Raw genomic sequence first — 23124 nt, 5'->3', positions numbered from 1 at the left:
CCATGGGAGCCCCCCCCCCCTCTGGATCCGCGCTTGCTTGTAGGGGGGGGGTCACTGATTTTCTGCAATTTCTTCAAATTAATGGCATCGGAGTAGGTCTCATATTCATCCCGGTAATTTGAAATTAAAAAATAAAGTAAAATATTTCCACAGTACCCCTTGCGAGAAATATATCTCTCAAATCCACCTCGGCTTCGCATTCCTTTCTCTGCTGCAATAACCCACTCCGCTCAATTTGGCGACGAAGAATTTGGCGGCTTCTCGCTTCACCGCAAGGGTTGCCGCTTTTCCCGATGCCGCTTCATTCTCTGCACTCTGGTGTGTTGACGCCATGTCGCGGCGATGGCGCTCGGCTTAACCGCATCCCATCTCAAGCACCCCCGGGACTAAGTGAACGAAACACCGCACTGGATTAACACTGGGCCTGGACACACCAGGATGTCCGCGGAAAACGACAGTAAGTAGAACCCACTTTGGAGAATTTTTCCTACTACTCCGAGGACTATTTCTTTGGATTACTGCCGATCGGATGGAATTCTTGGAATTTAAATCTACGGATGACAGCCTATTTAGAGGCATTCTGTGGTGTTCCATCGCCTCCCCCAAGTGATACCAGGAATGAATGGTAGTATAAAGGGGGCGGGTCTGCGGATTTTGGAACAGAAAAGGTTGAAATCATTTTTATTAATTGCCTTATAGTAAAGTTGTTTCCTTGGCAAATCAGAATGAATTATCAAAACGATTCGTTTGTATCACGGTGTTCTTTTTTAAATGAATGATCTTCCATAGGGGGCTTGTCTGAGAACTATGGAACAAAAAAGGTTCGAATCATAATTATTAACTGCCTTGTTTTAATGTTTGTTTGGCAAATTAGAATGAATGACGTAAACCATTCATTTATATCACGGTACTTTTTTTTATTTTAATTGAAAACAAATGATATTCTACAGGGGGCGGGTCTGAGAACTCTGGAATAAAAAGGCTAAGTTATAGATTTTAATTGCCTTTTTTCATTTTTTCTTTGGTAAATGAGTGATCACAAAGATTCTTGTATTATTTTATGACATGATTTTTTTAAAATTAAAATGTATGTAAAGTTATTGAAATTCAACTTTGTAAATGTGTGTCAATAGAACTTGACTCTTGCTTTTCCGTTATTTGTTGACAAAGTATAAATATGTTTCATATGTGACATGTGACAGGTACTTATTTGCGATTTCCACTTTAAAAATTTTTGCTTCGCAAAATTTACTACATTTGCTTTGAAGCAAGCCCACAAACGAATGCAGGGGGGGGGGGGGTCACGGAGCCGATTGTACCGATGAAATTTTGAAGGGGTTACATTAAGAGGGTTTTTGCATTGGACGTTTCTCGTTTTGGAGGGGGGGGGGGCGGGGAGTTGCGCTATCATCCTGGGAGGATGATCATCCCTGTCGGGAGGGGGGGTTGTCTCATCCACCGATGATCTTTTTAAAAAATTGATACAATTTTGATTAATCAATACAAATATTATTTTGCGGACAGGAGTTTTTAAAACTTCAAATTCAAATTGTGAAAACTTGGTACATTTTATTCAAGATTGGTGCTTAAGTTGCTCCAACCAGGGTTTAATCTTTTCTAATTAAAGAAGTGCTGGAATCTTATCCTCTTCAGAACGTATTTTAACACTTCAGTAGCCTAAATAGAGTACAATGCGTAAAAAATTTACATACAAAAAAGGGGGCAGAAGTTGAGTTTCTATAAAAAAAAAAATACTCTAGCCATAATTAAACCCTAGCTCCAAAACTGTAAATAAATCCAAAATCTCTAGTAGTATTTAGATAAAAAAATTAGAAAAAAAAAAAAAAAACTCATGAAAAAAATGTTGGCTTATAAAGCGGTAGGTATAGGATAATTAAATTCAACAGCTTCCTAACTATGAATGCAACATGTTGTTTCTCCGAATCAGCCTTTTCCCCTAAAAACGTTACAATTCTTTACTGGCCCGTCGTTTAGGAGGGTGGGGATTCAATTGCACCCCTTGACCTTATGAAATTAATGCATTTGCATGTAAATGGGCGTAGTTTTTTTACATAGTTTACATTTTGAGTATTATACCCTTTGCCCAACCCCCCCTAATGATGCCCTTCTATAGTTATGAAAACTAAATCAAAGATGTTTTTTCAGTTCAAGATCACGTTTTTGAAATTATTAAATCAAATAATTCCGACTTCAACAAAGATTATTATTATCGTTTCTTTTCTTTGTTAACATTAATGTCTCATTAACACAATTGTGACCATGGGCGCCCATATGCAAAGTTGCAAGGGGGGGGGGGGCTCAAATATTTACCCTGTGGTTTAACTGGATATTTTCCCCGTGGAAACTGATTTCAGGACAGATTAAAGTCATTAAAATTTGACATTTTTAATAACTTATTCATTAATGGCTGGAGAAGAAATGTCTTTACATTTTTGCAAAGAAAAAAGTACTAAAAGCAAGGAAATTCTAATTTAAAAGGGGGGGGGGGCTCGAGCCCCCCTTTGCCCCCTATATGGGCGCCCTTGATTGTGACTCCAATTTTTCACACGGGGGAGCACATAGACTACATGTGTGTATCTACACTCCAACATACACCATTTTTGCTGATTTCTACGAGTGATATTGAATTATGCGGAATCTAGGGTAGGTGCGATATCTGTTTAAGGTCCCCACCTCCCTCAATGGCAAGCCTGATCTTCAGACCTGCTTCATATCATGACAATCATCTTCCAACCGCTTCAGTCCAAAAATTGCGATTTCTTATTTAAAGCATTGTATGTAGAAACCCATCCCGCATCGAGCCATGCGAACGTATTTCTTTAAAAAAATCCTTTTCAATTTTTAACCAGGGTTAGAAAAAGCGCACGTCCCATCTTTTGCATGGGGCAGAAAGAATTTTTTCCTCTCTACTGTAAAATGATCATATTGTGACTTACGTTCCTCTGGCTCTGAGGTACAAATTTTAAGTGGAAAGCGAGCTGATGTGTGCATCACATGACTTCCTTTTACTCCAATTTAATGTCATTTCCCCATTATTGGCATTTTTAATGTGATTCAATAGTTCACTCTCTAAATATCACCAACAGTGGCCAAATTAGAACCAGATATATAAATATAAAAAAAAAACCTCGAAATTTGTCGCCAAGTTGGCGACAAAACTTGGCGACCAAAATACTGGCGAAATATCGCCAAGTGTTCACTAAATTATAACACCACTTGAGCTTACATCGAAATTAACAATGATTTCCCCCCAAAAAGAGGCAAAAGACCCCTTTAGAAACACCCGAATGCAACCAATACTTGTCGACCAAAAGCTTGGCGATACATCGCCAAATGTTTGCCAAGTTATAAAACCACTTGAGTTTGCATTGAAGTTAACTATGATTCTCTCCCCCCCAAAAAAGGTGTAAAAGACCCCCTTTGGAACATCCAAATGCAAGCAAAAGGGGAGGTGCACAACTAGACCCCACTAGGAGTCTACGCACCAAATTTCAACTTTCTAGGACGTACCGTTCTTGAGTTATGCGACATAAATACATATGCACATCCGCACATACGTATATACAGACGTTACGAGAAAACTCGTTGTAATTAACTCGGGAATAGTCAAAATGGATATTTCGCTGGTCTATACGTACTTAGCACTTATCCACGTGTGGTCGAGTCAAAAAAAAAAAAAAAAAAACCTCAACATTCATTCGGGAGTGAGTAAAATGGAAATTAAGGTCGGTTTTTGAGTGAAAATTCTTTCGCGAATACAATACTTCCTTTTTTGTAAAAGGAAGTAAAAAAACATACCGTATTACCCCGTAGTATCTGGCATGCCGGAAAAAAGCGAGGTTGACCAGCATGCCGGGAAATTCGAATTTTCCGGCATGCCGGATAATTCTGGGTTTCCTTTGCAACAAAACAAAAGTAAATTTCCTTGTTCAATTCCAATCAGAAAGCAAACCACTTGTAAGAAAAAAAAATAAATAAATCCCAAAGTAACCTTCTTTCAAAAAAAAAAAAAAAAAAATGTATTGTATATAATACGTGCTTGTTATTTCTGGTAAGTCATCATTAATGGATTTAATTATATGCCAATAAAGTAATCAATTCAGAAACAATCATCGCAACTGCGATTCGTTCATAATGTTTTTAAATAAATTATTTTAGGTTCCTTTTAGTGAGGTAAGTTTAATTTTTATTTATTGAATGGCTATGGTAAATTCTTTAGCACTGGTTTAGGAGCGGTAACTTACTGCTTAAATGTTTGCTTAGTTGTAATATTAATTTCTATAAAATTATTCGTTATTAAACAAAAGTTTTCTTGTTAAAATAACAATTGACATTTTTAGTAAATATTTTTACAAAATTAAACTGCTTATTAATATTAATAAGATATGTGGAACTGGAATTGCTCTTTTTTTTTGTGAAATTACTGTATTCAATAAAACCATTTGTTGCATGATTCGAAATCTGAGAGTAAAGTGTATCGTTTATTTTATGAAGTGATGGTGAATATTATAAGTAACTGATTTCTAAGTAACAAGTATATTTCACTGTGAAACACATTTTCACAGGATTTTTTAAAATCAGGTATCAGAAACCAATAGTTCTCATTTTCAATAAAAATAAAGGAATTTAGTGTTTTTTTTTCTTTGAAATCACTCATGGTATGTTTTTTTTTAATATAAATCTCAAATGAACATACCATTTAATTGACTCCAGAGATGGTTAAACTGATAACCATCTCTTATCCATACCAACTTCCACATGTACAGTGAAACGTTCGTTTTCCAATTCACGCGATCCACGATTCGTTAAAACGTTTTTTTTTTAATTTTTATTTTTAATTTTTTTTTGAATGATAGTTATTATTTATACATATTTAATTTAAGATATTATCCCACAAAAGTACTAAACTTAGTGCTTGTAAGGTTTTTAAACTTTCACTTTTTCTTAACATATAACTTTGAAATATCGACACTAGTTTTTTGCAATTTATGAGGTTTTGTATATATATATATACTTAGTTTTTGATTATATTGATCATTATCAAAGAACAAAAGAGACTATCATGTTCCTGAAACTTATGATAAGCAAATATTTTCCCGACTAAAATCAATTTAATTTAATATTTATGTTGAATATTTGTTGCAATTATTTTTTTTATAGAGAAACGAGCATGTCTAATTAACCTATGAAAAGTAAAAGTTATATTTTCCATCAAATATTTCTCTTTTTAAAAGCATGATTAAAGCACATTTCCTTGATATTTTTGTAAACGTACCCTCTTTCCTTTATCTCCCCCCTCTCCCCTTCATTAACTTCCACTGATATTCAAAACCAGGCACCATTGGCCCCCATAACCATTAATTTAGGGTTATGCAATCTTTGTTTATAAATATTTTAGTCGAAAACAGCTACGTAACATTAAATACAAAAATACAGGGTGTTTAATGAAATCTTACAATATATATATATATATATATATATATATATATATATATATATATATATATATATATATATATATATATATATATATATATAGTTTTTTTATTTTAATCCTTATCTCATTAAGTTTTTTCCTCATTAATATAATATTAGCTAAAGGCATGTAGATGGCACTAACATCGAAAAATGAAAATGGCTTCGGTAAAAAAAAACCTCCCAGGGGTGCCGCAAGGAGTTTTGAGGATTAGTCCTCCAAATCGTTTGCTTTTAACACATATTACCAGCTGTAACATAACAACTGACAGCAATGTAAGGACTGCTATGACCTAGCACTCCACTTACCTATAAAAGATAAGTTCAGGTTACACTAGTACCTGGCCTAAACAATTCTAAATCTTCTTAGAACTGCGAAAGGTGCACGGGTATAAGTATTAACGTTGCGTGAACAAAAAAAAAAAAAAAACAACTTTTTGAGGTATGGGGCCATTCATTAATTACGTAAGGATAATTTTGGCAACTTGTGACCCCCCTCTCCCCATGTAAGGGTACGTAAGATTTTTCAAACCCCTCCCCCTTATTCTTACGTAAGATTCCATTTCGTTTTTCAAAATAATAAAATAACGAATCTTAAATCACTGGAATTGAAATTAAATTCACTACTATTAAAGTAAACCTTTGTGTGTTAAGAAATATTTATTAAATAGTTGGAATTTAGACTGAATGTTTTTTCGACATTTCTTTGTAAATGATGCGATACTAATAACAAATAAAACATCCCATACAGTGTGCGATTCTTTTATTTTATTTTACACTATTAATTCTTTGTAAAACAAATAAAATAAAAAAAAACAGCTCATCCTAATACAGTTTCACCTTCCAGGCGCAAATGAAATATAATCCCTGTCAAGCCACTTGACGGCGCGATTTCAAATGTAAAACATCGACTTGGAAAATATTACGTAAGAATGAGCTTGAAACCCCCCCCCCCCCGAAGTAAGGGTATGTAGAGATTTTTCCAACTCCTCCCCCTCGGAACCCTTACGTAATGGTAATTAATGAATGGTCCCTAACAATGAAAAAAAAAAGTGGTTAAAGTAGTTTTTTTAATGAATTTCCTTATCAGTGCAAGATTTTACAACACCTTGTATTTTGTAAAATGCAAATAAAGGGAGAAAAGTGAGTGAACTCTATTTATTAGAAATAAGTAAAATTTTTAAAGGATTAAAAGAGCAAAAGTGAATTAAAACGCATTATCTTTTTCAGTAGGAGCGATAAGGTATTTTCAATTTCTCAGACTATTTTTTTAAATCGTCAGTCAGCTTTTTCTGCTACAGTTAACTTAAAGATGGAATCGATAATGGACGAAACAGTTCTGCCGTTGTTGTAGGTAGTTGTCTAGATTGTGGTGAGCTGCATTTTTTTCCCTTAAAGTTGACAAAGTTTTACAATAATTTTACTTCCGAAGACTTCTCCTGTATACTATAGAGTTCACTATGCATAGAGCTTGAAACGATGATAAACCTGACAGTGTTTCTCTACTTGATTTTATTAGCTGTTAATAGTACTTCGTTCAAAGGAAACATTATTTTAAGAAGATTAACTTCGAGTCAAAAGAAGGGTAATTAAAAAAAAAAAAAAAAAAAACTGGAAAAAGAAAACCATTAAAAATATTTGTTGCAGTATATTCTCGGGGCGTTCTTAAAATTAATTTAACGAAAAGTTAGAATTCTAGATCCTTTGTTTCATGTCCATTTTGTTCTCTAGAATGTGCAGCAAACTATTAGGATTTTATTATCTCTATCCATTTCTGTTCTGATATTTATTTTGAGTAACGAGTTCAGAGCTTAAATCCGTTTTTCTTTTGAAATTCAAAAACAAACACTTCATAAAAATAACGATTGCTAAAGCGAACCTTTTGCAAAAGTTTCAATAGCAGGAAAGAACTAGGGAGGGATATGGTATGTTGGTCCACCTTTCAACTTTTCCATTTTTATCTCTTCAAAAAGTTGAAGAGTAGCTTGATTTTGCACACACGAATCATTGAACAATTCCCACCATCTCAGATTTTTTTTGGAGGTGTTCACTGTTCAATTTATTTTGTTTCTTTAAATTAATTTTTAATAGAACTCTGTGAAGCGGACCAACGTCCTCTGAGAGCGCGGTACGTTAATCCATGTAACGAAAACAGCTTCTATAACAATTTTAATGATAAATATTATCCAATATCTTAACCAACTTATGTTCTTTTGTGTTTAGCATGAAAAAAAAAATCAATATAACAGATTAAAATATTAAATTGACCAACTTCTATTTTTGCACTATTTATGCCAAATTCATCTACTTTTCCAAAGAATAAACACAATTTCATTGTTGCTAATACTTATAATATTTATTTTCTATTTTTCTTAAAGTTTTCTTTTTTATGGGTCTTCTAAAATTTGTGTGTGTGTGTGTGTGACCCCAAAATATTCCACATTCTTGGTTTGAAGATATGCTGTCATAATTTTTTTTTCTTTATGACGAAAAATAAAAAAGTGGCAAATAATTATGAACTAAAAGAACTTACTTTAGGAGAGGATTTAAATTTATTTCTCCTTTTTTTTTCATTAAAACCATTAAAAAAAAGTTGCAGACATATTACTCAGCACTGGAAAAAATAACAAAATTTGTTTCTGAAATAAAATTTGTTCAATATAACTGTATCATGTGATTTTGTTTTGAATTTGTAGAACTAAAAGTCTTATTTTTCCTTCATAAATTAAGGTGAATTAATGCTATTAAAGTTATCGAGAACCTATCAACGTGCTCCTCGGTCCTACGAGCCCCAACTCCCACTATTTCAAAAATAACAATTGCTAAAACGACCTTTCAGAAAAGGTTACGATCGCAAGAACGAACCCTTTCCGAAATTAACAATTGCGAAAACGAATTTTTTTGCAAAATCATGAATGCAAGAATAGATCCATTGGAAAAATATTAGCATTTATCTGCATAGTAACAATATGTGAGTTAAGGAATTAACTCATGCAGGGTCCAAATGATAGCAAGACAGGGGTGCCCACAGGGGGGGGGGGGATTATGGCGCAAGTTGCGCCATCAAAATTTTTGGGGGGGATTTTTTTTCCCGGGAAGTTTTTTTCTTTAGAGCATGAAATTTTTGAATTTTGGAAAGAAAAAATATTAAAACTCATTCAACAAAAAATAGATGCATTAATAATGCTTTTTTCGCGTACTCTAGAGGGCAGACTCCTTACGCCCCCCCCCCACACCCCCGCAGTTTTTCAGAAGTGAGGTCGCCATTTTCATTTTAGCGATTTAACTAACGAAGAAAAAGGAAAACTTCGTTGTATTAAAAAATTAAAATAGTAACTGTGAATGAACATTTGAAATAATAGTGCCAAAAAGTTTTTTTGTGAAATTTGAATAGAAAATGTAATCTTAAAATACAATTTAGAAACATCCATGATTCTCTTTTATTAAAAATATTTAAGTAAGGGCAGCGGACATGTACGCTTCAAACATTTTTATCAACGAAAACAGAAGTATTCAATACACTATTCACTAGGCCACAGAGTAGGTATCTGTGCCTAACAGGGTTGCCAGACGCCCCGGATTTCAAGGGACAGTCCCGTATTTTGAAAAATTGTCCCGCGTCCCGGGGAGCTTCCATACGGGACGACTAAAGTCCCGTATTCTAGCGGATAACAATATTTTACAGAACGAGACATTATTTTAAGGAAAAAAATAAAGTAAAACAAAAAATGTGAAATAATGAGCAATAAGAAAATCATGTGGCAGCAAACGCAAAAAATGTTTTCCTTTTGATTTGGTTTGTATGTTTTTGCTTTTGCAGCAGACCATTAGGAGCCGCAGGGGTGCCCACCTAGGGGGGGGGGGGGGGGGGCGGGGGGGGGGGTTCATGGCGCAGACTGCGCCGTTGAAATTTTTAGGCGGCGTTGTTTTGAGGGGTATTTATCTCATTTTTGGTTTAAGGCACCTTTGCTTTTTTTGGGGGGTGGGGAGGGGTCTCCACGATATTGAGAGAGGTGCGTCCTTGCCCTTAGAGGAGGCACCCCTGAGGAGCCGAATGGTTGCTTCTTTGCTCATTGAGTAATGTTTGAAATATATCTCTGCGCATGCGTCGTTATTCGCAATGAAAACGATTTTTTATACTTTGATAGACGACATTTTGTTAGGTTTAATGCTTTGTTGAGATTGAATTTACAGCGACGTCTCAAAAATACCTCCCCCCCCCCCCCCCCATTTTTTCCATCTAGAATCCTGTTCCGTATTTACTGTTCTTAAATCTGGCAACCCTGGTGCCTAATCAGAAACTATGGGCCAAGCTCAAATTAAAGTATTGTGCATAGAGTAAAATTAGCATAATGGGAGGGAGGACCGGCGACAAAACTAATATGGTGCACGGCTTGTGTCTCGGCGGCCCTGGTTATACAAAACCATGCTTCATGGTTCTTCAGTTTAAAAAAAATATACATAAATAAATAGGACAGCTTCATTAGGATATCCCATAGGCTAGAGGTAGCCGAAATATTCTTTTTTTTTAATGAAAAATGTTGTCCTGAAAATCATTACTAAGTGGAGAAAAATGTATGGGTCACCTAAATAAGTTTGAAATAGAGGGAGGGGGGGGGGGAACCAGTCCAATGCAAAGAGAGATTCAAAGTTTTGTAATAAATACCCACAAAAAAAATTCGAAATGTTTGAATGTAAAAATCGTAAGTAAATCAAAGCTTGATCAAGAGATGCAGGTGGCATATTTAAAATAAAATGAAGTGAAATAGAGACCTAAGGTATCTCAGAAAATTATCACATCCGTTCAAAATGTTAGAAGTCCTTTTTCTAAGGCCACAAAACGCTTGTATTGGAAGAAAACAAAAATATTAAGCGAGAAATTGAAAACTTTATTATGGAAAGTCCAAGCAAATAATCGTGTTTGGCAAAGGAAAATTGGAAGAAAATGTTAACACAATATGTTTACCAATAATTAAAATTTACAATGAAGATAGGAGAGACGTAGCCAAACTGAAAAGAAGAGTGGGGAACTCCAAACCCTTCTTTTTACGTCCCCAAAGCTGCCCTGTGAGTGACTTTTTAAAAACTTAGGTTTTGAAAAACTCCCGGGAAAACGTTCTCTAACCCCATCTCTTATCCTAACGTCATTAAAGATGGCCTACACCTGAGAACTTAGGACTGCAATTTCGAAAAACCGTGAGAGTACTCCCAACGTAACCTCCGAGAAACGCCTTCTAAATTAATCATTCATCATCATTCAAAGCCGAATAAATTTCGTCTTTTCTACTTTAATTTCAAATGAAAAAACTCGCTGAGGTTTCCCGAAGCTGTCGTTCTCCAAATATTACCGAAGATCTTCAAAAATTTCATTGTAAAAGGCATCAATTCATAAAATGTTTCGGGGAAGATCTCCAAAACTTTCTACCCCTCTAATATTATTTAAAATCATCTACGATTGAGTTAACTGAATTTCAATTTTAAAAATTTGCCAGGGGAGGACTCCCAATCTCTCCACCCATTAATATTACAAATCTTCTAAAACTGGTTTTAACAGGCCGAATTTTTTTCGAGAGAATGGCTCCCCCCCCCCCCCCCTTTCCTCTCTCTCTCGCCAACATCATCAAAAATGTCTTACATCTCGCTTTTAGTGCTTCAATTACGAAGCATTTCTGGTCGCGAACACCTTCAAAACTCCCCCCTCCCCCTTTTCATCGAAGGTTGGATTAAATTACGTTTTCGGAGCTTTAATTTCAAGAAACTGGCGGTGCACTAAATTTTCAACAAAAAAAGTTTACAATCGCGTTTTTAAGGCTTCAGAATTTCAAAAACAGTCGGGGATAGGGACGCATCTCTTTTCCTTAATATCACCATAGATCGTCCAAAACTGCATTTTTCAAACTACTATTTTAAACTTTTTCCAGGGGGCGAATCCCCGGACCCCACCCCTATACATGTCACAATAAGAAATAATTCACAATTGGGAATACGTGCTTGGAGTTTGCATTTTGAAAAATTATAGAACGATGACCCCGAGTCTCTTCCTCCCTTAACATAACCACAGATCGTCTAAAACTGTGTTTTCCAAATAACAATCTTGAAAATTTTCGGGGGAGATGCCCCAGATCCCCTCTTCTGAACATAATTAAATATAACGTACAATTGTGTTGGAAACTTAAATTTGGAAAAAAAAATATCGGGAGATGCTATCCTGGACCTCATCTCCCCTTCCTCCCAAACTTAAAATATAGTCTTAAACTGTGTTTTTATATCTTCGATTTCGAAATAATGCAGGAAGGTAGCCCTCCGACACCCCCTAATTCTGATTGAATATTATCCTTACACTGTAAAAAAAATCCGGAAACGTTTCTGAGTATATCGTGCAGCTGGCGGTTCATGAAAATTTCAAAAACGTTTCTGAATATTTCGGAATTCTCTTTCTGTAATGTCTAGAAACGTGTCTGAGTATTTCGGAATCCTCTTTCAATGTTTCTGAGTATTTTGGAATACTCTTTCTGTAACTTTCAGAAACGTTTCTGAGTATTTCGGAATCCTCTTTCCGTAATTTCCAGAAATGTTTCTGAGTATTCTGTGCAGCTGTGGTTCATGAAAGTTTCGAAAACGTTTCCGAGTATTTCGGAATTCTCCAAACAATTTTCAAAAACGTTTCCGAGAATTTCGGAATCCTTTTTCCGTGATTTTTTCTAAAATATAATTCTTTACTATAGTATTGCATACCATATCAGTTTCAATTCTTTCATATATAAGAGCAATGAAACAAGCAATTTTAGAATCATTCGTGGATTTTTTTTTTTTTGAATTTCTAATGACAAATAGCATGGTTAACAGCACATAACATATGCAAATTTATAAATTTTTGAAAATTTCTGAAATAATATAGTAGTTTCATTTCTAATCACAAAATCGTCAGGGGAGGGGAGGGGGTGCTTTCTCAAAAGTGGGATTGTTTGCTAAATAATCTTAAACTTCAGTTTTTCTCTCAATATTTTCAAGACAAAATTATCAACATATTGTATTTTTAATGCAGAACTTAAAAACATATCTTGTATCAAACTTGATAGCTTTTATTTTCGAATAAAATTTGACAGAACTTCCTACCCTTCGCGTTCCGGAATTCGTTCACCTCAAATCAAATTCTCTGACGTACAAAGTGTACCGAAAAGTACCAACAGAGAAATTGGTGAGGCAAACTAATGTCAAGGAATTTTTTATTGTCAACCACATTTAACAAAATGAATAAGCACATGAATTAATTGCATAACTATGTTGCTTACTAATAGATAACTGGGTCATTTTCTAATGGTATAAATATTTTTTTAAAAGAATGAATAAATTATAATAAAAAAAGATAAATAATACTGGCACATTTTTTGTGAAGCATATTACAATACTAGAAAACATTTGCATTACCATATTTTCAATGAATTAAACAATTGATTTTTTTTCTTTTTGAACCAAACTGTATGTACATCCAAGTATTTCGAAATAACTTTTCTGTGATTGCTTCTCAAATATAAATCTTTTTTCTTTTGCGTAATTAATCAGTTTCAGTTGGTTACAACAAATAGTACACCGCGCACATAGGTATGTAGGATAACTTTAAATTAATTCGATAAACCCAAAAACAGTTACAATTGGAGCCTCATCAAATGCAAATCAACAAAAATATAAATGTATGTAACAACATGTTTTAAAATATTCATTAATACTTACAAGTGAACATGAGCGAAAGAAAATCTAAGTACCTCCATTACAACTAGTGATGTGGATCGGGTAAATACCCAGCGGGTAGGTAAATATTTTTTTGGGTATTTACCCGGGTATTTACCCAAGGCCTGGGTAAATACCCAAAAACTGGGTATTTAATAAAAAATGCAAAAAAGCGAATGAGAATTTTTTTTTTAAATCTAAATATGAAATAATTGGTAAAACTGATATATACATATGTATTACACAGTTTATAATATTTTTTATTGGAAGACTTGATGAAATCATGAAAGAAACATATCGTGAACCAAAGAACCTTTCTTTTCAATGTCATAATTGGAGAAGTATAAGCAATTCATTATGAACTTCTGGATTTCAAAATCACAATCTAGGTTAGTCATATTCAAAATGAAAAAAAAAGGAAGCATGAGGGATGTTTAGAAGAATAAACTGAGAAGTCATTAAGAAACTATGGTGTTATTTATTTTATTGATATTTAAGTGATATCATGGAAAATATAGAAACAGTTTTCACATTAATAAACAAAAAAAAAAAAAAGAAAAAGCAAAATTTTCTTTTCTGTTGCCTTGCTCATTTGCATTTGCTCCCCTGTAGGATGGGAAGGTAAATATTTTTTTGGGTATTTATCAGAAGGCAGGGTAAATCCCCTAATAATTGCGCATTTTGCAAAAATTTTTTAGGTAGTATTAAAAGATGACTATTATCTTTTTTAAACATAAACCCTAAAATAAAAGATTAAAAATTTTAAATGAATTTTAAATGTTTATGTATATTATGTGTGTGTGTGTGTATATATATGTGTGTGTGATACAGAATACACCTGAACAATTGAACTAAGTTTGGAGGAAATTTCTGCATAAGATATAAGTAAATAAATTGTAATAATAAATTGAGCGACATTTCGTTACATTTTGATGTCATGCAGGGACATATTATTGGGTTATAAAAGACTAGGACCTTAAAAAATTGATGTTTGCTTTTTTTTTTGTAACCGGTTAAGCTTTTTTCTTTTTGTAGAATGGCTTTTTACATCTGAAATTTGGCTATCAACATCGATTAGGCATATCCAACACATTTAATGTGAATATCATATTAGATTGCTAAGCTGTTTCACACAATAATTCTTTAAATATATGATCAAAATACAATTTTTGGGCAAAAATTTATTGTTTTGTATATGGTTGGTTGTATATATACATAATGGAATACATACAGAAAAGTATTTTAGATGAATATAAATTTTTGAAATAAATACCCGGGTATTTACCCATTTTGGGTATTTACCCGGGTATATACCCTGGGTATTTACCCCTAAAAATAAATACCCGGGTATTTTACATCACTAATTACAACTGAATAAGTAATCCAAAGAGTTTCGTTTCATTAAGTATAAACGTGTTGAAACTATTCACGCTTGAACACACAATATATATCTAATTATAGTAGCACTGGAAATTGTAAAGAAGCAAATGGTTATTAACTAACTTAATAGCTGCGTACATCGTCTAAAAAATGAAGGGCAGTCCAAAACGCAAAGGCGTAAAATTAGTTTCGACACATTTTGCTACTCTCTAGACAAGAAATAACAAGCAATCCAACGCTAAACAGTTGCTGACTGCAGCAACCATAGATAAAGAAAAAAATATTTCCGACTCATTGGCGCTCGTGTTGAAAGAATGAAATACGTTTCGAAGCGTTGCGTCATCACTTCCGCTTCTAGATTTCTTGAAATAACAAAAAGCTTTCTGAATAATGAGTTCGCTGTTGGATGAAGGATTCCTACTATTTCGGAAACGTTTCCGATATATCCAGAAACGTTTCCGAAATTTGTTACAGTGTACGATTAAACTTATATTACTAGTACTAAGGTCTAGTAATATGACTACCCCTGCTAAACCAGAAGCCAAATCTTCTCTCTCTCTCTGCACATTAAAACATGCGTTTGAAACAATTAAGGGGCCGCCAAAGCGTACCCCCCCAGAGGTTTTTGGACATATCGACGGCTCTGGTACTCTTTCCAAAATTTAATGACCATGTCTCTTTTTCAATGAAGGGAACACACATCACAGACGGCATGGAGTTGGTGCCCGTTTCAAAGTTCCGTTTCTTTTCAATTTTTTATGCATTTTCTAGAAGTAGCACAATTCTGCATGAATACGTGAGACAGTGATGAGAGTCACCTAAAATTGCGTTTCTAGTACTGCAATTTCGAAAAATTTATAGGAGAGAGCCCCTGACTCTTTCCTTCACACGATCAAAGCCAAGCCTAAAATTGCGATTTTGGAGTATCAATTTCAAAAAACTGCCGGGTTAAAGGCACCGAAATTCACCTTCTACTAACATTATAAAGATCTATCAAAACTGCGTTTTTAAAGCTAAAAGTTCGAAAATTTAAGTGGAGCGCCCCCCTCCCACACCCCCTCTTGTCAAAATTATTAAAAAATCGTCTTACATTTAGTTTTCAGGGCTTCAGTTTCGAGAAAATTTCAGGAGAGCTGCCGAAAATCCTTTTCTTAACGTCACAACGATCGGCTACAGTCGCGATTTTAAAGCTTCAATTTCAAAAAACTGCTTTTCCCCCATCCAAAGATAGCGTTTTTAAGACTTGAATTTTGAAAATTTTCCTGGTGCGAGCCCTAGGATCTCTTTTTTCTCTAACATTACCACAGATTGTCTAAGACTGCGTTTTTAGAAGTAAAATTTTGAAAGCAAAGGAGAGCCCTCCTTAACACAACGTTGAAGTGTCTACAATTGCGCTTTTAAAGTTTCAGTATTGAAAAATTACCGGGAAGAGGCCATCAAACCTTTTATCCCCCTAACATCAAAGATCGTCCAAAACTGGTTTTAAAACTACTATTTCGAAAATTTTCCATCGGAGAAACCCCCGGACCCCTTATCTAAGTGACGATAACTTTCCTTTTCAAGATTCATATTGCATACATCTAGTAATTACTCATTCTAAGCCAGAAAGTTGAAAGGTGTAGCAAAATTCAGGGGTACTCAAAACTTGTTTACTCAAGGTCCACGCTGTAAAATTTGGGAAGACAAGACAGATCAACAATCCAAAAATATTTCAGTTCAACTGGTATTTGTTAGCTCTCCCCCCTCCCTTCCCTTGAATTTGATTGGAAATTCAACACTCTAAAAACTATTATGTTTAACCCGATTCGAAAGCGCGAAAATTTTTGGGGGGGAATTTGCGCCATTAAGCTTGGGGGGGGGGATGGGCACCCCTGTAGCAAGATCTCGGTTTGATGTGTCCTAAATGCCGTTATTTATTTAGAATATACAAAAAATACCAAAAGGGCAATTCCACTGTGACAGACGTACCAACTGTAGCACAAAATAACGTACAAAAATTCCAAATATATTAGATCTTTGTTTTCACTGCGTGAAGATCATGAACCCTTCGAAGATTTCTGGAAACAATATTGAGATACAATCGAACCCCGATTTAACTAACCTCTATTTAACGAATTTCGCGATTAGCGAACATATATTTTTCCCCGATTAAAATGAAGGCAAAAACCCCTATTTATCGAATAATAAACCCCGGATTAACAAATTATTTTAACAGCCGATGTTTTTTTTTTTTTTTTTTTGTTAATTTGAGTTAGAAAATATTGGATTCTTTTCCAAATGTCCTTCCACCTTGTCCGAAGCAGAAAGACTTTTCTTGGAATCGGCAATTTTTGCCGGGCGAGTGGGCAACCAATGCATAGCGATTCTGATGCAGAAAGCGATAATGAAACTCCATTAAAACTTACTTTTTCTAATGCTTTATGTGATCTGGAAACTAAAAACTTATCTCATACAGCACGCTGTAAATGACACAGAATTTTCTTCTCTCAGTCAAGTCGAAAGAGAACTATTTCGAGTCAACTATCAAGGAAACTGATACGCATCTGTTACTCAGTACCTTAAAACTTCAAATTAACTAGTGTGTAATAATCCTACTATAGCATCTTTTGGCGAACGTATCTCACGAGATATGTCCGTCACTGAGTCAAAACGAAAATAACCGTCCGCTTTGCATTTCAATAAACTTTGGTCAATATCTAGAAAAAATAGGTATCAACAATTAAAAAACAAATATGTAATATTAAAAATAATAAAAATGAGGAATAAAATATTTTATCAAAAGAAAAGAAAACCTACAACGAAAATTTCCTTTCAACCTTGAAATATTATGAATTTCATAAGTTCCTTTTGGCATTTTTCCCACATTTTAAGTATATAGCCAAAAAGTTTTCGATTTTGCTGATAGCATTTTCTGTGTTTAATGGAACAAAAACTGAATATATTAGAAGTCATGAAATGTTTTCGAATTGTAAATACGAAAATATCCTTTCCTACATGACTAGGTTTTTTGACCAAAAGCTTTCAATTTTTCTCAGACTAATACTCAGAGACACTGTTAAGAATTTTTGAACTAATCAAGAATTACTTTTTTAGATGAAGTTAAAAAAAAAAAGAAAAAAATATGTAATCCTTGCATTCTAATTTTTTGTGGCTAAAACTATCCGAGTAAAATAAACCAGTATGATCAGGGACCTTGAGGGTCTGTTCGTATAACATATAGTTATTCCCAATGAGCAACTTTTCTAAAACTTGACTCAATTCCATCGCAAAAATCCCAGCCCAGCCCAGATTCAAAGTAGTTACCTTTTTCAGACTCCTGACGGGACACGATAATGTATAAAGAGGGATAACGTAAGAAACGGACAACGTAAAATCGAGACTCCAATTTTTATCCAGACAACATGGGGAAATATGGAAAAGGAAGGAAAATTGCTAAATCTCTGTTTCTTGAAAGCTTTGGGGAGCGGAAAATCTTATTCATCGAGTTAAGTAATTAAATAGTAAGTTTTTAAAATATGGTAGATAATTCTGTTGAATTACATTGTGTAAAATAAACATTGTTTGCATCTTAGGACGACTCCAACAATCTACTAATTTGAATTGTGTATGTATTATTTGAAGTTGTTAAGTTTATTTAAATACAAAGCTTGTACAACTAAATATGTTGGCTCCGTCCCAATAACATGAAATGTATTTTTATTTCTTGATTGGCACAAGACTTTTCCGTACAAGTATGCATTAATTTTATTTATTTGAAACTTAAGACTGCTTTCCCATAAAAAATTAAATAATGATAAATGTAAGCTAGGAGGAAAAAATGAATTTAATGTTTTAGATTTGAAATGTCAAACTATTTCTGAAATTGTTTATTAGTAATTTTAAGAGGTTCTTTGCACTCTTTGATAACTAACGAACAAACTGAGCAAACTGAAGAAAAAGTAAACGTACTGAAGTGTTAAAAAAAATGTTAATTTTTCACCGACAAAAGGGTTTTTTTGAGTAGTTATAACAATAGTAAAAGCTGAAAGAAAAAATTTATATTGATTAAATAAGTACGAGGGTCAGTCAGAAAGGAAGTTGCACTGCCCAAGAAAACAAAAAGAGGATGAAATTTTACAATAACTGTATCGTTATCTTTAAGTTCCATTCAAAATCTACTTTTTAACGTAACCACCTCCGTTATGTAAGCATTTGTCGAGGCGTGGTACAAGTTTTTCGATGCCTTCTGCAAAGAAATCCCGTCCAATGTCCGATAACGGTTGTTGGGTTGCTGTTTTCACTTTGTCATCCGAATGGCATCATCGCTTTGAAAGTTCCTGTTTTATGGGACTAAAAACATCGAAGTCAGGAGGTGAAATATTAGGTTGACTTGGGAAGATGATCCCACACTTCCCACCTGAACTTGGTCTTCCCTTGCGCTCAGCGTCGTCAACATCTGTACGTCCATTCTCAAACATGTTGCACCACTTCACGATAGCTTAACGTAACATTGCATTTTCACCATACACTTCATGCTACTGCCCATAAATTTCTGTGCAGTTGCACCTTTTTGCCCACAAAATTGAATCACTGCACGGAATTCCAATTTGGGCGTTACTTGCAGCTGTCGAGACATGTTTGCGACTGATAATCAGAAAAACTGAACTTGTCTTGGGGAAGTCGCTACGTCACACGATAAAGGTACATGTCTGAAGTATTACCACAGAATTTCATCAAAATTGTCTTAGACGAAACAGATTTACGAAGAAGTGCAACTAACTTTCTGACTGACCTACGTAAATCTCAAAATGAATGACTTACGTTATTTCAACTAATAATGCTGACTTTATATACATACAATGAATATTTAAAAAAGAGAGGTTTTGGAGCAGTATGTTACCCTGTATGCCATATACCACAACCAGAGACTGTGGTTCGTTTTTATTAGAATTCATCAGTCTGGATTAGTGAATAACCAAACTGGAGGCAGATGTCATCTCATTTAAGCTGATAGTGCCAACAAACTGGTAGATAAGTAAATTTATCGGGCTAGGGAGAGTCCGCAGCATGGTGCGGTTCGACTCATAAATTGAAGGTAAAGCTTGGGCATTTATCAGTTAGTTACAGTCCCTAAACAGGGCTAAGGCTAAAGCAGAACTACATGCAATACACCAAACTGCCCGGTTGCACCAAATTGCAGTCTCTCGATGTGATATATTGGGATCTCTGGATGGTGATAGAATGCGATGGTTAGGTTTACCATGTTTTTATAGATCTGACCTCTGACATATTGATAACGAATTCGTTACTTCCGAATTCCTGTTTTTTCAAACTCATGCTGATTTTTCTAGCATGTTGATGGAGTGATTTAAAACTCAGTAGATGCTTTAAAATTTTATTAAAATATAACATGCACACAGTGGCTTAGCTAGAAAAAAAAACCGGAGGGACTTTTAGTTAAGTCAAAAAGAATAACTTCAGAGCTTTGGGGAGGGGGATTATGTTCCCGACCACAGTCAACTCTCAATAACTCGAAATTCCAAGAGAACGGCTGAAACGTTCGAGTTATGAGAAGTTTCCACAACAGTCTCAGAAGTTTGGGATCCGAAGAAAACTTCGAGACAATTGAATAGATTCGAATTATCGAGATTTGACTGTATCTACTGTATCAATATTTATTAACTATCTTGTAGTTTCGTGAAAAACTTGTACACTACTCTAAATCGGGGGAGAAAATTTAGGTTCAACATTCATAGATCTAAAATTTTTCAAACAAAATTTTTTCCATTCTTGACAACCCGGAAAGACCCAGGACAGAACTAAATACCCTGGAATGTCCGGGTGAATCCCGGACGTATGGTGAGTCTATTCACACGGAAACTGGTGTACTAGTGAACCTCATCGGAAGTAGTTGTTGATTAGATTTTCAACCCCAATCACTCCGAGGGAGTGGTTTCATACTCTTTGACATTTGATAATTTTGAAAGATAGACTATTAGTATGAAAGGTATCGAAGAGACTTTCGTGATGGTTACAATCAGGAATACTAGTTTGCAGGAGAATGACTTTGTTACGACATTTTTAAGAATTAGTTTTATATCGGCATTTTTGAAATAAAAAAAAGTCATCGAATCTTTGCAAAGAAATTTTTTTCAGAAGTGTTTACTTTTAATCTTATTTGAAACACGTTACTCCGTAAGTACTACAAGTATAAGCTTTTACAGAGAGAGATTAGCAACAAGTAAATTCCGAAAACAAAATGATTGGAAGGAACTTATCTGTAAACATTCGAACAGTTCAAATTCTAGAACCCCAGTGATACATCAACGTCAAACATGAACCATGCCATTTTCTTTGCGGAAACAAGCAATTTTCTTGTCACAAACTTGGTAAAAGTAAAATCATGTTTAAAAGTAAAATACCGTCTCCTTATCAGTCAATCAATCAATCAATGGTGGCTGTTGAATTATTTATCAGAATTACTCTTTCACACACAATGTGGAAACTTTTGTTTATCGATCAATACTCTTTGGACGAATGCAGTGAATTTAATTTTCTCTGAGAAACATTACTTTTTTGAGGGATGTGTATAAAAATTGTACTTTCTAACGCACGGAAAAAAAGATTGTGCTTTTTACAAACCTATAAGTATACTTTGTAGTATCTATAAATCTACTCCCGAACCTTCTCTGAACCTTATCAGAGCAGAAATTCTACTACAGTAGGGTCAACTTACCAAATATGCCGGCACCTTTTAATACGGAACTAGAGGGATTCGCCAACCCCCGTTGGCCACCTGTGGCGGATGACATTTGATGATTTTAATGGTATTTTTATTAGTTCATATCTCCGACCCTTGAAATTGCAATGGAGTGAGACAGGGCGGAATGGCTTTCCCTATATGTCTTGTATTCAATGGTACCAGTATTGACTTGGTAATCGTTGACAGTCTGGAGGTGATAGGGTTACAGACACACAAGACAGATGTGCATAGGTTTTAATGGCATAGATTAAAAATTCTCGAATTTTTCTGATCTGCGGCACCCTTTGTAAAATTAGAATTTTCTCGCTCACCCTAGTGTATCTTTATTATATATAAATAGATTGAAACCGTGTGACGCTTCGCGGCACACCTCGCCTTTCCCTGCGGCACCCACTTTCGTCCTGGAAAAGGCACCTATGGGTTTCTTGCCTACAAGCATCCTACATTTTTGGAGAAGGCCCGAGCTAGTCTGAGTGTTTACGACCAGAAACGGTGGTCTGAGCTAAAATTGAAGAGTTTAATAGGTCTTTGTTCTTTTTTTTTTTTTTTTTTTAACTTCCTTTTACGATGTAAAGGAAGTATTGTATTCACGAAACATTTTCACCCAAAAATCGGCCTTAATTTCAATTTTGCTCTCCCCCGAGTGAATACTGAGTTTTTTTCCCAACCCAACCACATGTGGATATATGCCTAAGAACGTATAGACACCCAAAATATCCATTTTGATGATCCTTGAATTAATTACAACGAGTTTTCTCATGACGTCCGTATGTATGTGCGTATGTGTTTATATATCTCGTATAACTCAAAAACGGTATGTCCTAGAAAGTTGAAATTTGATACGTAGACACTTGGTGGAGTCTAGTTGTGCACCTCCCCTTTTGCTTGCATTTGGATGTTCCAAAGGGGGTCTTTTACACCTTTTTGGGGGGAAATCATAGTTAACTTCAATGCAAACTCAAGTGGTTTTATAACTTGACAAACATTTGGCGATATATCACCAAGCTTTTGGTCGACAAGTCTTTTCGCCAACTTGACGACAAATTTGGCGTTTTTTTTTAAATTTTAAATCTGGTTTCATTTTGGCCGCTCTTGGCGATATTTAGTTAGTTAACCATTGAATTACATTAAAATGTCAAATATTGGGAAAAATGTGTATAAAACTTCTTTTTTTTTTTGCTTCAGTTCGGAACAAACTTGGGGTAAAAATATTTAAAGTGTTTCTTTGCTTACTCCAAGGCACTATTATCATTAAACTGGCGTAAAAGGAAGTCATGTGATGCACACACACACACGTCAGCTCTTTTTTTTTTTACAGTTACGATTTTTTTTTACAGTGAAACAGTAATAAGTTTGCATCGTTATTTTGCTTTGACATGGTCTGTTTTCAAAAGATGTCGATGAAACATCTCCATTTCACTGCCCATGACCTTTCTTGACTTCTTTTAGCTCACACCCTAGGAATGGGTCAACGAAAACCTGAAAAAGTAGATATCGCTGCTCCGGTGGTACACTGTCGCAACAGCAAAAAGTGCAATTTTACAGTGGAACCAAATATATATGCAACAACCTCATGCAATGACACATAGTTGAGTTTCCTCCCTGGTGGCTAAAAGTTGAAAAACAAATCTGTCAGTGTTTCTCCGTATGGTGTGATCACGTTTAGACCCAGAGACGACAATAACTCATTTTCAATTAAATTTGCAGCTGCGTCGTTGTTCCACAGGAACAGCGATATGTGCTCCGCTGGATTAAAAAATCTCATAATTTCTGCTTTA

The 23124-nt window shown here is 34.7% G+C and overlaps 1 protein-coding gene across 1 annotated transcript in view; it reads left to right on the top strand.

Moving 5' to 3' along the window:
* Positions 1-380: 380 nt before the first annotated feature.
* LOC129222623 (muscle calcium channel subunit alpha-1-like) overlaps positions 381-23124 on the top strand; it is a 201477-nt gene continuing 178733 nt past the window's right edge. Inside the window, exon 1 of the mRNA XM_054857148.1 lies at positions 381-457. Within this exon, the coding sequence (XP_054713123.1) occupies positions 439-457 (19 nt within the window). The 5' untranslated portion in view covers positions 381-438. The remainder of the gene's footprint in view (positions 458-23124) is intronic.

This window comes from Uloborus diversus, chromosome 5 (genome assembly GCF_026930045.1).
Source record: "Uloborus diversus isolate 005 chromosome 5, Udiv.v.3.1, whole genome shotgun sequence".
Lineage (NCBI taxonomy): Eukaryota > Metazoa > Arthropoda > Arachnida > Araneae > Uloboridae > Uloborus > Uloborus diversus.
The sequence above is the reverse complement of the archived record's forward strand: the minus strand, read 5'-3'. Positions and strand labels throughout refer to the sequence as shown.